General features: G+C 50.6%; 1 protein-coding gene across 2 annotated transcripts in view; it reads right to left on the reverse strand.

Moving 5' to 3' along the window:
• Positions 1-1,134: 1,134 nt before the first annotated feature.
• Positions 1,135-15,731, reverse strand: part of PRMT2 (protein arginine methyltransferase 2) — a 31,792-nt gene continuing 17,195 nt past the window's right edge. For both annotated transcript variants that reach the window (XM_080654622.1, XM_080654623.1), the window contains exons 6-11: positions 14,886-15,050; positions 9,951-10,126; positions 6,625-6,754; positions 4,519-4,655; positions 2,677-2,848; positions 1,135-1,719 (exon numbers count right to left, since the gene is read on the reverse strand). In XM_080654622.1, the coding sequence (XP_080510748.1) occupies positions 1,687-1,719; positions 2,677-2,848; positions 4,519-4,655; positions 6,625-6,754; positions 9,951-10,126; positions 14,886-15,050 (813 nt within the window). In that variant the 3' untranslated portion in view covers positions 1,135-1,686. The remainder of the gene's footprint in view (positions 1,720-2,676; positions 2,849-4,518; positions 4,656-6,624; positions 6,755-9,950; positions 10,127-14,885; positions 15,051-15,731) is intronic.

Genomic DNA, 15,731 nt, shown 5'->3' on the forward strand with positions numbered 1-15,731 from the left:
CGTGAGCCCGGCGTCTGGCGCCCGGTGGTCAGCTGAGCAGTGCTCCCGCTGTGGGAGCGCACTGACCACCAGGAGGCAGCTCCTGTATTGAGTGTCTGGCCCCTGGTGGTCAGTGCGTGTCATAGTGGCTGGTCAACTAGTCATTCAGTCATTCGGTCACTTAGGCTTTTATATACACAGAGTGGCCAGATTATTATGACCACCTGATGTCTGTAGGCAAATTAGCCGTACACTGCATCGTATGGGATATGGAAGCCGAAGGCCTGCTCTAATACCTTTGCTGTCTACAGTTACCAAGATAAAACGTCTCCAATTCGCACAGGAACACAAGGATTGGACAGTCGAGCATTGGAAAAAAGTCATGTGGTCTGATGAATAACGTTTCCAATTGCATCATGCAGATGGCAGAGTGAGAATTTCATGGAAACAGCATGAAAGCGTGCACCCCACATGCATGAGTACAACCCTTCAAGCTGGTGGGGGCAGTGTTATGGTTTGGGGCATGTTTTCCTGGCATGATTTGGGCCCTTTAATTCATGTGGAACAATGTCTGAATACCATACCTAAATATCGTTGCTGATCAAGTTCATCCTATCATGTTGATGGCGTGTCCCAATGGAGATGGCTCCTTCCAACAAGACAATGCGCCATGCCACGGTGCTCGTATTGTGCAGGAGCGGTTTCAAGAACATGCTTAGGTGGCCCCCACAATCACAGATCTCAATCCAATTGAGCATTTGTGGGACAAAGTTAAAAGAGCCATCAGGCAGCTGGTTCCACAACCATCAAATCTCACAGAACTGGACAGTGCTATTCATCAGGCATGGTGTCAGATTCCTCGCATCACCTTTCAACATCTGGTGGAGTCAATGCCAAGAAGAATCGCCGCAGTATTGAAGGAAAAGGTGGCCCAACGAAGTACTGATGGGGTGGTCATAATAATCTGGCCACTCAGTGTATATATAGAAAGTTCACTAAACATCAAAACAACACACATAAAATGTGGATGTGTACCTACTGGCATGGAAGTTTCTTCCTAATACTAGATGAGAAAGGTTACAAAGCAATGCGCTTAGTATAATCGCATGCTTGTGCAAATCATGTACATGCACAGAAGTAGGATCTACACGAACATTCGTTTATTTAAAAATATTTATTGAGATGGACTATGTGCCAACACGATTTATTTGGAAGACATCTCTACAAGGTACTACCTCATGCAGAGCCCAGCGCATGCACTGCCACCCCAGGTCCTGCACGGCTCTGTGCAACCCCACGTTCTGCATGGTGAGTGGATGAACCGAGGGCAGTAAGGACACCAGTAACACATGATGCACGAACAGTCACTTCACAGGAGTACAAGGTTGACGCACGTCCTATGAGTGTGGAACTAGACCTAGCTTAGGAACACTGTGCCCGCAGCCTGTCCACAGGTGGGCGCTGTGGACAGCACTGGTGGACACCTGGAAACACAGCTACTTCTAGAGGACAGACACGGGCCGTGACAGTGGTGAGGGCAGCCCGAGCGTGTTTGTCGTGGAGCCACGGAGAAGGGTGTGACCGCCTGCCAGGCAGAGTGAGCATCCGCAGGTTTCACAAGAACGAGTGTTCACATCGGGTGTGAGCTCCTTGCTCCTGTGCATTCCTCCAACAAGCTCACACTGCTTCCCAAAGAGCCATCAACTGTCATCTCCAGATCGGAAAGACTTTTTCTCCAACCTGAAAAAGACAAAGAAAACAAATCAGTCAAATAGCAAATCGTTAAAGTTTGTTAACACACAGTATTTCCTAGTAATAATTTAATATTGGACAGGAGAATGGCATTCAGGTGCAGAATATTTTTAAACGACAAACTTTTAACATAAAATTACCGTAAAGCAAAGCACAAAACAGGAATCAAAAATATTGAGAGCCCTAGTGGGTTTGGCTCAGTGGATAGAGCGTTGGCCTGCGGATTGAAGGGTCCCGGGTTCAGTTCCAGTCAAGGGTACATGCCCGGGTTGCGGGCTCAATCCCCAGTAGGAGGCGTGCAGGAGGCAGCCGATCAATGATTCTCTCTTATCATTGATGTTTCTCTCTCTCCCTCTCCCTTCCTCTCTGAAATCAATAAAAATATATTTTTTAAAAATGAACAATGGGAAACCATGTGATGATTTTCTTCCCCCTCCTACATTAACCCCAGGTCTGAAGAAGAGAATCCACTTCTCAGTGGCCTCTGAAGCGTAAGGCCTACCAGCTGCACTGTTTCACTTGTGGGAACAATGGCTCTTCAGTCCTCAAACCTCCACCTGGTCAGACCATGCCCCTCACACCGCACAGCTGCACACCCGGCACCTGTGGGCACCAGGTGTGTGCCAGGCTGCACGATGGCTCAGCCCTCAGCCCCTTCTCTCCACCCATGGCTCCCAGACACAGAGGGGTGGCCCCAGCCAGTCTGGGTCTCCTCTCACTGACTAGCTGTGTCACAGAGCAAACCACTTACCTTCTTGCACCTCCATTTCCTGTTCTGGAAACAACAGCATCCACTGCCCATCATGAGAATTAGAAAAATGATGCAGACAAGGCGTGGCCGTGGTGTCTGGCCAGGGCAGGGACAAGTATCCGCCACGGTGATCACCACAGACCCATCCCCCAGCCCAGCACCACAACATATGCCTTTACATTTAAATATCTTACTCTCTGCAACGTGGGGTCCTGTCTGGAAGTGACAGACCAGCTCAGAGTGACGGACATGTGCCTCCTCCACACTGGGTTTCTCTGCAGCACAATCGAGCCTGTGAGCACATCCCCTGCGTGGACGGGGACGGGCTCGTCCATCATAAACAGCACCTGCTTCCAGTGGGTGGTGCTGCAAGACACAGGGGTGGCGTTACTGGAGCCCCTCCCTGGGCCAGACTCTGAGGGTTACTGCAGGGTAGACACAGCCCAGTGAGGGCACGGCTGCTGGACACTGCTCAGATCCGGGGAGGGGGGAGGGGGGCTCACCCTGGTGGCCCCGGGGACACTGGGGTGCTCAGGGCGCATGGCCAGACAAAGGATCCCTGCATGGTGCCTATTCCCCAGCCCTTCCAAGGGTCAACCCGGACTCCACAACCTGGCACAGCCGGTGTCCACCCCAAGTCACCCAGCTCTTTCTCTAAGCCACTGATGCCCGCGGTTCCAGTTTCTGCAGTTAAGAAGAAATATACACTGAGGAAACTGTGTCCAAAACGCTATTTCTGTGATTGCATGCGTACAACACAACTGTGACATCTGGGGGAAACAGTAACACTCTGGGACCCTTTAAGTTCTGTAGGCTCATCCCGTGACATGTCCTCTCCCAGGCACCCAGTGTGGCCCCAGATCATGCCCAGCTGAGGAGACTCTCGGGCCACCTCCCTCAGCCACCATGGGGGTCTCTTTCCCAGGCCCTTCAGCGAGCATGAGTCCTCTGGCTGTGCCCTGCCCACCGCCACCCTGTCCCTGCTACCACCTGCGTGTAGACAACACACCACAGACACTCCGGTGGAGACGGCGCAGGCACACAGCGCTCACCGCTGGTTCCTAAGGTGAGCACTCGCATCTATGCCGGGGCCCCTCCAGGAGGACTGGCTGCAGTCCCAGCTCTGCAACCTCCACAGGATGCTCTGGGCAAGCAGCTCTCAGTCTCACTCGCTGGTGCCCTTCAGTCCTAAATAGCACAACCACCCCCCTCCCTCGTGCCTTGCTCACTTCTAGCTGACCCCTGTGCCTGAGGGGGTGTCCAGGGCAGTTACTGAAAGCCCCCCATGAAGGTAGCATTTCATTTCCATGGGCTGCTGGGTCAGCACCATGAGCAGACGTTGGCTCCCGGTGTGGGCACAAGTGTGCAGCCATGAAACACTGTTGCACAAAACATGTGTCTCAAGAAGCATCTGCCTTCGGCAAAAAAGAATGCTGCGAACCATGGAAAGCTGTAGCAGCCCGGCTGCGGTGGCTCCGTGGTTGAGCGTCAACCTATGAACCAGGAGGTCACAGTTCATTTCCTGGTCAGGGCACATGCCCACGTTGGGGGCTCGATCACCAGTGTGGGGTGTGCAGGAGGCAGCCGATCACTGATTCTCTCTCATCATTGATGTTTCTCTCTCTCTCTCCCTCTCCCTTCCTCTCTGAAACCAATAAAAATATATTTAAAAACAAAAGCTGTAGCAGCGAGTAGGGCAACTGAGAAGACAAAGCCTGCTCAACCCCGAGCCCCACTCTGTTCATCCAGGGGGCCCAGGAGCAGCCTGAGGAAGCCAAGTGCAGGGACGAGTCGGGGCGCAAGATCCCAACTCACCTCCACCCAGCCTGGGCCCGGCGCCCACCCACTGCACAGCTGGCTCCACATCGCAGCTCCCCAGCCCAGGGGTCAGCTGGTTTTAAGTCAGCGTTCGATACTACTAGATCTTTAAACTCATGACTCTGCCGTGCTTTTTGTCAGGCCAATAACTTGAAGGCAAACCCTTTTACGCTCCACGGAGAGGCACCCGTGCGCCCGCGGGAGAGGAAGACACTCACGGGTGGAACGGTCCCGTGCTCAGCACCAGCTGCGGCTCCTCCTCCTCCAGGTTCTGAAAGCGGACACTGAACCAGGCCGTAAATCCATGCAGAGTGCCGGCTTTCTTGATATCGAAGCACAGCTCGCCTTTCATTGTCTGTGTTCAGCCAAAGAAAAGAAAACGGACATGGGTCCATAGGCACGTGACACCTCCGCTGTCTGAGCGAGACTCGGCAAGCTCTTCCTCCGCTTGGGCACATGTCACAGATCCCACCACTCTGCCTGTACCACCAGCGCAGCGACTATGAAACAAACCTGTCACTTGCTAGTTTAGCTGTACACATCAAGAAACCATACAGAATATCCTCCTAGGAAAGTAAATACTAAAACCTGCGTTGTGAATTCAAACAAGCAGATAATCAGAAAAGGTTTCAAGCAATCTGGGCCTCGTTTGCCTAATTTTCTGCCCCAAAATTCATGAATACCTTCTCTTCTCAGTTCTTTGCATAGGAAGTTCAAGGCTGGGTCTCTACAGTTGTAGCTGAAACTAACAAAACCTCAAAATTTCAGTTTGCATACTGTTTTGCCATCAAACTCCCAGTTGGGGGCTGGGGGAGAGGGGGAGGTTGGTTGTGTTCAAACACTGTCTCCCTCAAAGGGATGGTCCTGAACCTACATACGCCCTTATGACAAGAGAGGGTAAGTAAAAGAAAGAACTAAATTTTGTCAAGGACAGCTAAAAACACTTAGAAAAAGAATTTTGTTAAAATTCCATCATGAGCCCAGCCAGTGTGGCTCAGTGGTTGAGTGTTGACCTATGAACCAGGAGATCACAGTTCGATTCCTGGTCAGGGCACATGTCCGGGTTGTGGGCTCAATCCCCAGTGTGGAGCATGCAGGAGTGCAGCCAATCAATGATTCTTTCTCATAATTGATGTTTCTATCTCTCTCTCCCTCTCCCTTCCTCTCTGAAATCAATTTAAAAAAAATTTTTTTTAATTCCATCATGAAATTGGATATAATTTATTTGAATCTGAAGATGTTGATAATCTATACTAATAAAAGGGTAATATGCTAATTAGACCAGAAGACCTTCCAGATGTCCTTCCGGACAAAGCCATGGTGGCAGGGCTGAGGCAGAGGCGGTTAGGGGCGATCAGGCCAGGAGGGGAGGGCAGTTGGGGGTGATCAGACCGTTGGGGGCAAGCAGGCTGGTAGTGGGGGCTAGTTGGAGGCCAGCAGGCTGGCGGGGAGGGGGGAGGGCAGTTGGGGGCGAGCAGGTTGGCAGTGGGGGGCAGTTGGGGGCAAGCAGGCTGGTGGGGGGGCAGTTGGAGGCAAGCAGGCCGGTGGGGGGGACAGTTGGGGGCGAACAGGTTGGCAGTGGGGGGCAGTTGGGGGCAAGCAGGCTGGTGGGGGGGCAGTTGGGGGCAAGCAGGCCGGTGGGGGGGACAGTTGGGGGCAAGCAGGTTGGCAGTGGGAGGCAGTTGGGGGTAAGCAGGCTGGCAGGGGGGACAGTTGGGGGCGATCAGGCCGGCGGGGGGGCAGTTGGGGGCAAGCAGGCCGGCGGGGGGGACAGTTGGGGGCAAGCAGATCAGCAGTGGGGGGAAGTTGGAGGCAAGCAGGCTGGCAGGGGGGGCAGTTGGGGGCAAGAAGGCCGGCAGGGGGGGCAGTTGGGGCAAGCAGGTTGGCAGGCAGAGTGGTTCGGGGCGATCAGGCAGGCAGGCAGGTGAGATTAGGAGCCAGCGGTCCCGGATTGTGAGAGGGATGTCCGACCCCTGTGGGATCAGGCCTAAACTGGCAGTCGGACATCCCCTGAGGGGTCCCAGATTGGAGAGGGTGCAGGCTAGGCTGAGGGACCCTCCCCGACCCTCCCCCCCCCCCCCCCCCCCCCCGCCACCATGCATGAATTTCGTGCACCGGGCCACTAGTATTAAACATAAATCTTTAAAAATAATGGAAGATGTTAAAGAGGTTAACTAGAAAGAAAATAATGTAAAAATATAAAAGAAAATCAGAATAGACCATAAGAAAAAAAGACTATGGGAAAATCAATAGCAAAAAGCGTATAAATCCGTTTCTTTGTATAACAAGTTTCACACGTGTGTGCACCGATCACACAGCCTCACCTCCAGTTCAGCGATCTGCACCGTTCTCATGTCCAGCTGTAATATAGTGCACGGCTCAGAGAGACAGTCTTCTGGTTTCAAAATGTGGTTATACTTGGGCTTCGAAAAAAACTCCTTAATTGCTAAAGACCTGGGGAAAAGGTCAGAGTAATTACTCAAAGCCATCACCAACAGCTCTAGCTCGGACACACGTGACAACAGGACATGCCTTTTCCCTTCTGTATAAGCAGGAACTCTACTCCACTGTCTGCATCCCTGAGAGCCCAACTCTGGGTCCCTCCCCGCCGACCCTCCCCACAGGCCAGGCAGTCTGAGTGCAGCGAGTCCCTCCCCCCGACTCTCCCCACAGGCCAGGCAGCCTGAGTGCAGCAATGGGTCCCTCCCCCCGACCCTCCCCACAGGCCAGGCAGCCTGAGTGCAGCAATGGGTCCCTCCCCCCGACCCTCCCCACAGGCCAGGCAGCCTGAGTGCAGCAATGGGTCCCTCTCCCAGACCCTCCTAACAGACCAAGCAGCCGGAGTGCAGCAATGGGGCATCTCCCTTTTGCCCTCTTCACAAGGTCTGAACACACAGAAACCAACCTTCACCACACATCCAGGATACACAGGGCACAGTGTGTTTTCTTTATTTTCAGAATCTATCCTATATAATAAAAGGCTAATATGCAAATCGACTGAATAGCAGAACAACCGGTCGCTATGATGCGCACTGACCACCAGGGGGCAGATGTTCAACACAGGAGCTGTCCCCTGGTGGTCAGTGCACTCCCACAGGGGAAGCACTGCTCAGCCAGAAGCTGGGCTCATGGCTGGTGAGCGCAGCAAGCCTCTCCCGCCTCCGTGGCAGTGCTAAGGACCCCTTGGAGGATGTCCAACTGCCGGCTTAGGCCCACATCCCCCGAGGAGTCCTGGACTGTGAGAGGGCACAGACTAGGCTGAGGGACCCCCCATCCCCCACCCCGCCACCCAGTGCACGAATGTCGTGCACCGGGCCTCTAGTCTTATTATAAAATACCTTTCATGGATCTTCTATTACACAGCAAATAAAAAATATATTCCTGTTCTAGGTTATTCCTCAATAAATGCAGTGAATCAGCAGGACTGAAGGCACCCTCTTGGGCCTGACTCTCAGGAGACACCACTGGACCTCCTGCACGGCCCTTTGCATGTCCTCCCCTATCACTCCATTTCCCAGGCTGAAACCTGTGTTTGCCAGTAAGTAATCAGTTATTCACCACAGAAATGTTTCAAAAAATAAGGACAGCAGTAATTTCTGAAATAGCAAATAAAGGTAAACATTTTAATAAAGATTCCACTATATGTACATATTTTAATAATTTTCTCTGATGATAAAAACAAGTAAGCACTTATAAGGAATTAAGAATATATGGCATACTAACACAAAACTCTTAAATCCACACGGAATTAAGTTTTAATGCGTGGTGTGAGAGAAGGGACAATCACCTGTCCCAGGATAACTGGCTGCCTGCCCTCACGCCCCACCTCTTCTTCCATAGTCTACAGCTCTGTGCAGCTTCCTGTCCTATCTGCTCATCTGTCTTTTCTGGGCGCAGGACCAAACTGCTTCAATGACCCTACCATAGACGTTAATACCTGGCAGCATAAGAACCTCCTCACTGCTCTTCTCATAACCTGCCCAGCCCTTCCTAGATGAACTACAGAACAACTCTGTCAGACCGTCCCCCTCCATTCCCTTTGGAGTTTGGGTTGAGGAGGCAATGATTCAGTGTTAACTAGGAAAGATTTCATACGTATGCATTACTATTGTCAACCCCGAGAAGAATATACCTGCTAAGAACTCCTTGTGGTTAATTGGGCTCAAATACAGAACCAAAGTCTAGCAGTCATGGCGTCTAGCAGTCAGTGTGCCCCTCATGCACACTGCATCATTCAGGGACAAGCAGCAGCCTCCAGCACTGTGTTCCTCTCTTCCCTTATAAGAGAGCTCCTAGGACCGAAAGTGAACCCAAGGGCTGAAGACCTGCCCCACTCAATGAGAGCTGTGCAATTCTATTCTCATTTGTGTCTTTACTGGCCAATCAGAATTCATGGAGCTGACCACTCAGAACAGTGCCATTTGGACCAATCAAACTGTACAAATTTGGATTCCTCATTTAGATGAAAACAGACCAATCAATGACAGGGGCAGAAACGTCTCTCTATATAAGCCAGCCTCCGCTCTGTCTCAGTGGATCGCTATGGCTGTTTCCCTGGTTGGCAAACTGAGCTGCAACAGGAGCTGTGTTCACAGACAAGCTGTTTCACTGAATCAGGTCTCTCCTGCATACTTGTTTGTGAAACTATAAAGATGTACAGTAAAAGCCTTGTCTGAGTTGTCCAGCTACAGAAACACCGAGATGCCGAATGATTTGTCACACTTGTTTGTGAAACTATAAAGATGTACAGTAAAAGCCTTGTCTAAGTTGTCCAGCTATAGAAACACCGAGATGCCGAATGATTTGTCACACTTGTTTGTGAAACTATAAAGATGTACAGTAAAAGCCTTGTCTAAGTTGTCCAGCTATAGAAACACCGAGATGCCGAATGATTTGTCACACTGTTTGTGAAACTATAAAGTCTCTCCTGTATGGCACCCCAAGTTGGGGACTCCTGGTGGCATTGAATTGGCAGCAGTGACCTTCAAGTTGACACTTATTTTTCCTCAATATTTTAATAAGAAACAAAAGGCCCAGAGGCCCCATCTTGCTGTCCACTCCCCATCTGGATGTCCAGCAGGCATCCAGGCTCACCTGGTCCTTGCTACATGAATGGAAGTTTCTCGCAGCTTCTGACAAATGGCCCTTGCCTAATTCCCAGGGCTTAATTATCATGGCACTCTCAGAAGCAGCCACCAGCTTATGCTACCATCCTTCCCCGAGGAGGCAGCATAGACATGCGAAGGCCTTATCAGGAAATCAAACCTGAAGCTCAACTGTGCAAGTGTGTCATATGTTAAAAACCAGGAAATCAAATGTTCTGATCCTTGTTGAAAATTTATAGCTTAGTGGTAACATATATTTATGTTTTAATGGCCCACGCATTTATAAAGGCTTTGCCCGTAAACATTACGTTATTTTTCCCATTATATTTGGGACCTTAGATTGCAAAAGACAGTGCAATCCCCATCACAGCTGTTATCAGTTTAAAGGCATTAAAGGCAAAATGCAAAATTCTCAAGTACATGAGTAAATTTAGTTTCATGGCAAGTTCTATAACAGAGTACATTATTCTGCCCTAGAAATGCCTGCAGTTCATCCTGCGGGAGGCCCAAGTGTGCCTGTGGGTGCCTGAGCCCCGGACACTCACTTGAGAGCGCTGAGGTTGAACTCATAGGCGTTGTCCCAGAAGAGAACCTTGCTGCGGTAGTCTTTGTCAGCACTGCAGGGCACGAGGTGCAGTGCGGCTGTGGTCGGCCAGATGATCCCACCCTCCTTCAGCCATGCATCCCGGGCGTACAGGATGGACTCAATCATGAACTCAAACTGCATGGGAGGGAGAGACACATGGGAGATGGTGACTGAGGCCAGTGTCTGCACAGACATCCCTGCTGCATTCGCACCGTCTAGGATCTCTACAAGTTTAACCCTCAAGAGTATTACCAGCCAACACGTCTCAGAGGATTTCTTATACCCACACATCAACGGTCACCTCCTATTACAGCTTGGGTTTAAGTCACATCACTTTGAGTTAGAATTCAGAACTGGGCATGGCTAACTGTCAGACTAAACTTCACTCTCATCCCACCTTGGTCGGTCACTCAGTAGTTACCACGCCATGCTCGCTCCATCTCACCTGGACCTGAAGCTCGGTCATTGCCACATGTGATTTTACAAACAAAACTGGAATCATACTGCAATTATCTTTTTGTGCTTTTTTTAGAACCAACAAACTATCACTAACTTTTCTATACGTTTATCGAGAATCTTCCTAAAGCCTAATTTTTAATGGCCACAGAGTATTCTCTTATATAGACTGCCACAGTTATTTGTACTTTTCCCAATTTTCTTCCATTTTAAATGGTGTTGTCATATACATTTTTGAGCATAATTTTATGTAAAAATCTTAGAATAATACCATTTAAATATTTTTAATGCCTTGTTTTTCTTCAAAAAGCTATACCAATCTATATTGCCAATAAGAGTCTGACAATTTCCCCCAAATCCCAGTGACACTGGCTATCATCAGATATTAGGTGATTTCTCAGCCAATTTGATATCTCAAAAAATATTTGTTACCTCTTTGATTACTAGTGACATTAAACAACATTCATATGTCTGGTCTTGTGCTTTTTTATGCCCCCTGGCCACCTTCCTGGAGTCATTGATCTTATGCTTTTCTTATTGCCTTATTGGAACTCTTTACAAGGGTCCTTAGTCTTATAAGCTGCAATTCTTCAGTTTCACTTACCTTTTAATAATCTATAGGTTTGGCTATTATAAAGGACACATCTTTGGTCAAACACTTTATTCTATAGTTTCTTTGTGGGCTTTGCTTTCAGAAAGACTTTCCCATCCTAACATCAGATAAAATTTTGAACAATTGTTTTATGTTCACTTAAAAAATGCTTAACTCTGTAACCCATCTGGAATTTATTTTAACCTATGGTGTGAAGAAGGACCTAACCATTTTCTGCAAAATAATCAATTGTTTCAGCAGCATCTTCAGACAATCACATGTCCTTGCCTCAGTGACTGAACCGCGCCCCTCCACCTTATTCTAAACTAAATGCATTTATATTTGGGTTTGATTCTGTATTTTCTTCATCCCATGATCTCTCTGTCTCATCACTGTAATCACAACAGAGTAGGAAGATGGGTGGGAGAGGCTGGGGGCCTGAAGTCTGAGGAGCTCTGAGAACAGGCCGGGAACCTGAAGAGGATGCCAGGAGGGCAAGAAGCACAGGAGAGGGGCAGCTGCAGAGAACAGCGGGTTCTGCCTAGGGACATGGGGACATTACAAGTGGGTGAAACTGTGACAGCTCCCAAATTCACAACCTCTCTGTATCCAGTGTCACCAACTATGGGCCAAGACACCACAGGGACCCTTCCTGAGAGGATGTCCCCAGGCACCTGCACACAGCAGCCAGGCCTCCCAGGGCTCTCCACCTGCTCCAGGGTCCTTGTCCTGAGTTTGGTGCCACCCAGTTTGTACTCACTCCTGCGCTCAGTCAGGGTCCATGCCCTCTCTCCCCCACCCCCAAATCCACACCGCCTCCCTGGAATCCACACTCCCTTCCCCCAACCCAATCAGAGGCCCCACCTGGAATCCACACTCCCTCCCTGAAACCCACACCTGCATCTGCACCTGCACCTAGAATAGAGCTGCCAACCCCACAAGTCTTCTGCTGCACCCCACCAGCCACCCCTTCCCTCTGCCCACACCCCCACCAGCAAGTCCCAGGACCCCACCTGGTCTCCTCTGCTCCAGAGGACAGGGATCCCACCAGGCCCTCCCCCTCACCCAATGGGCCCCTGCCAGCACACCCCAGAACACCTCCCCTAGTCTTCCCCTTCAGCTTCTTTCTCTGGCCCCCTCCCCTGCAACCTCCCACGGACCCTAACTGCCCTCCCCAACCCTGCCACCCCCAGCACCCCTCCCTCAACCCCCAGACTGCCGGAAACCGATCATTGTCTCACTAATAGAAAGATGTGGAGAAGGAACCTGGAAGGCTGATCAGCCTTGAAGCTCTGAAAGGTCAGAGCCAACCACTCCCTATCTAATTGAGACAATAGTAACTGAAGCAACTTCCCCACCAAATAATCATGTAAATCCTTACTGATAAGATAATCTGCCTGTTACTGGAATTACCTGCCTAAGGGCAATGGGTGCATCCCAAACCTGAATAAAAGGGATGGCAAGGCCAAAGCAAGGGGTAGTCCTCCCACTAGAGGTGGGCTTCCGCCTGGCCCCCATTTCCCAAATTAATATTTTTCTAGTCTTCTTTCATTTGTGTGCGGCCTTCTCCAGAACCCGAACCCTGAACCGGAACCCTGAACCACGCGGGACGTGAAAGGGGTTCCCACACCAGACCCTGAAGACCTCACCAGCACTGCAGTCCCAGGGAGGAATCCCATAGGTGACTGATCTCTACTCCTCCCCTTAAGAGTCCTGGACTGCAGCTGGCAGCCTGACACATGGACAACGCAGCTAAACCCCGCTTCCACCCCTACCCACCTCTGGATCACAGGGACACTGAATCCAGGCCCCTGTCCCTGCCAGAGGCTGTTCCATCCCTCCCCTCCCCTCCTCCCCGCTCCTCTTCCCTCTCCCCCTCCTCCTTCCCCCCCCTCCTCCTCCTTCCCCCCCCTCCTCCTCCTTCCTCCCCCCCTCCTCCTCATGTCTCCCACATTGCCCCACTTCCAGTAGCAGAGCTGGATGCTGGCAGCCAAGCATCCCCCAACTGCACTGGACATGTGGGCGCATCTCCACCACAGGCTGGCTCCCCATGTCCCCATGGCCAGGAGGAACTCAATAAACACTAAGTGGTGTTTGGGGGGCAGAGGCCAATGTCCACTTTATGGTTTAACAGTGTGGTGCGTCCCTCGCCCCCCATGTATAATCTTAGGAATCCACAGATGTTATCAATAAGCCAAGTTATATCATGGGTGTTGAGTCTATTTACACTTTATCTTCAGACATCATTTCAACAGGGCTGAAGGCCCAATGACATTGGCTAGCATTTCCCCCAAACTCTGCAAGCTATAAGAACTAGTAGCAACACATTTAAATGGATCTCTCGCTGGAAACATCAGCCACATTCCCCTGACCTTCACCCAGATGTTATTTCTCTGGATTTTTACAGATGCTAAATTTCAGATTGGGTTGTTTCACTCTAATGTCTTAAATCCTGAGCCAGAAGAGGGCTGGGCAGAGGGTCCAAGGAGAGGGAGACACGCAGGCCCAGCTCCCACACCTCTCACTGGCCTCCAAGTTCAGGGTCTGTGAGCATATAGTACTGGGCAGGGGAGGGGGCGTATAACCAGAAAACTGTCCACTCCCACCTGTGAGACTCAGAGAGCACCAGGCCGGGTCTCACTGCCGCTAAACAGGGGGCTGCTGGGAAAAGAGACAACGACTGCTTGCATCAAAAATCAGCCTCGTACATTAAGCACTGGATATTCCCAGGTTCCCAAAGAGAACAGAGTTTATGTAAATCACTCATGAAAGAAAGAATACCAGATTCTTATAAAAGCATTTTTTTAATCAGTTAAAAATAAGACACTAGGCCAGGGGTGGGCAAACTTTTTGACTCGAGGGCCACAATGGGTTCTTAAACTGGACCGGAGGGCCGGAACAAAAGCATGGATGGAGTGTTTGTGTGAACTAATATAAATTCAAAGTAAACATCATTACATAAAAGGGTACTGTCTTTTTTTTTTATTTCAATAGTTTTATTCATTTCAAACATTTTATCACCAGCGTTGATGCTAATGTGCAGTGGTGCATGTTAACACAAATGCCCTGTAGCATGCATTTTTACAGGCGCAAGGGGGAGAAGCAAACGCAGCACAAAATGCATTTGTTTTACCGCTAACACATGTGGTTAGTGGCCACGGTAGCGTTACTGATACCGCATCCGTATCAGCAAAAAAATGCAGCCGCAGCATGGCTAGTGTGACATGTCCTCTGTGTGTCTTTTTCCCTGCTGTGCACGTCCGCAGTGGGGAAAAAAACTGCAGTGGATACAAGCCCTAAAAGCTGAAAGTCTTTGTTGTTTTATTACCAAGTCATTGTGATGTACAGAATGTGGGAACAGGAAAAAATTGTGTTTGAGTAGAGCTCTTAATCTTACCTCAGAAAGGCTCTGATACTGTGCTCTCCAGGGGCATGTCTCCCTACATCACCACAATAATGTGTCTACGCATTCCCAGGGTGATGTCGGGAGACGCGTCCGCGGGCATTACAAGGAGCCTCTGGAAGATTGAGAGGTTGTTCCTTCTACTGAATGGGTGGAAGAAGGAGCTGCGGCCGTGTTTCCCGATGTTGCCATGTTAACACTGCTGCTGGTGAAGGAGCAGAGGGGAGAGCAAGAGAACCCTCTGCTCTTTCGGCTCCGCAGGCCGGATAGAACAGCCGAACGGGACGGATCCGGCCCGCGGGCCGTAGTTTGCCCACAGCTGCACTAGGCCAATGTTCATATTAAAAAAATCAATTACATCTGACCTTAGAGAAAACATCAAAATTAATCATGATTTGTGAAGAAGATTCCAGAGACCAGCCCAGCCACTGCCCCGCCCTTACCAGCAGGCAGGTCCCCATCCACTCGGACACCAGCACGTCCACCTTCTCCGGCAGCACCACGTCCTCCACCTTCTGCTGGAACACGGTGATGATGTCGGCGAAGCCATTCTGCATGACCAGCTGCCCCGTGTGCTGGGCCATCTCGCTGGCCTCCACCGCGTACACCTGCATGTGGCAGAAGCACCATCAGTGCACGTGCTGGCACTGCCCAGCCTGTCACCGCCTCGGCTGAGTCAGACCTGCATCGGAGAACATGGCAAACGGCAGGGACAGCAGGAAGGCAGTGTGCCGACGGCGGAAGGGCCAGTGTGCCGCCTGTACGGATGGATCCCTGGGGAGGGAGCTGTATCTTACTCTAACTCCACCTTCTGCCTAAAAGACCTGGGGCCGCAGGTGAACAGAAGCCTCTGCACCCACCAGGGCTGCCTGCCCCAAGGCCCCCTGGGTAAGGCCAGAACCCAGCTCCTGTTCACGCAGCAGCAATCCCTAACTGACGCAGGAGGTTCTCGGCTCCCATCTGAGGACAGCCCGACTTTCAGGATACCAGTGGCTTCTGACATCATTTCAATCCAGGTTCCCAGTGGAGGGTCCTAAGCACCATGTCCTGGTTCCAACAGGATCTGAACTCAGGGGGTCCTTGCACTGCAGCCGCACCTGTACACTAGGCATTACATCAGCCTGTGCAAGGGGCTGCAACTCTGCACAACCCAGGCGTGTTTAGAGAAAGAGAGTGAGGTCTGACCTGAGCCTGCCGAGTAGTCACTGCTCAGGGTAGGGACGACATTTGGATGTGACCTATACATGTGGGATGCATGTGTTTCTATATTCAAGGGAAATAAATATTTC

This window comes from Plecotus auritus (assembly GCF_963455305.1).
Source record: "Plecotus auritus genome assembly, chromosome: 2".
Lineage (NCBI taxonomy): Eukaryota > Metazoa > Chordata > Mammalia > Chiroptera > Vespertilionidae > Plecotus > Plecotus auritus.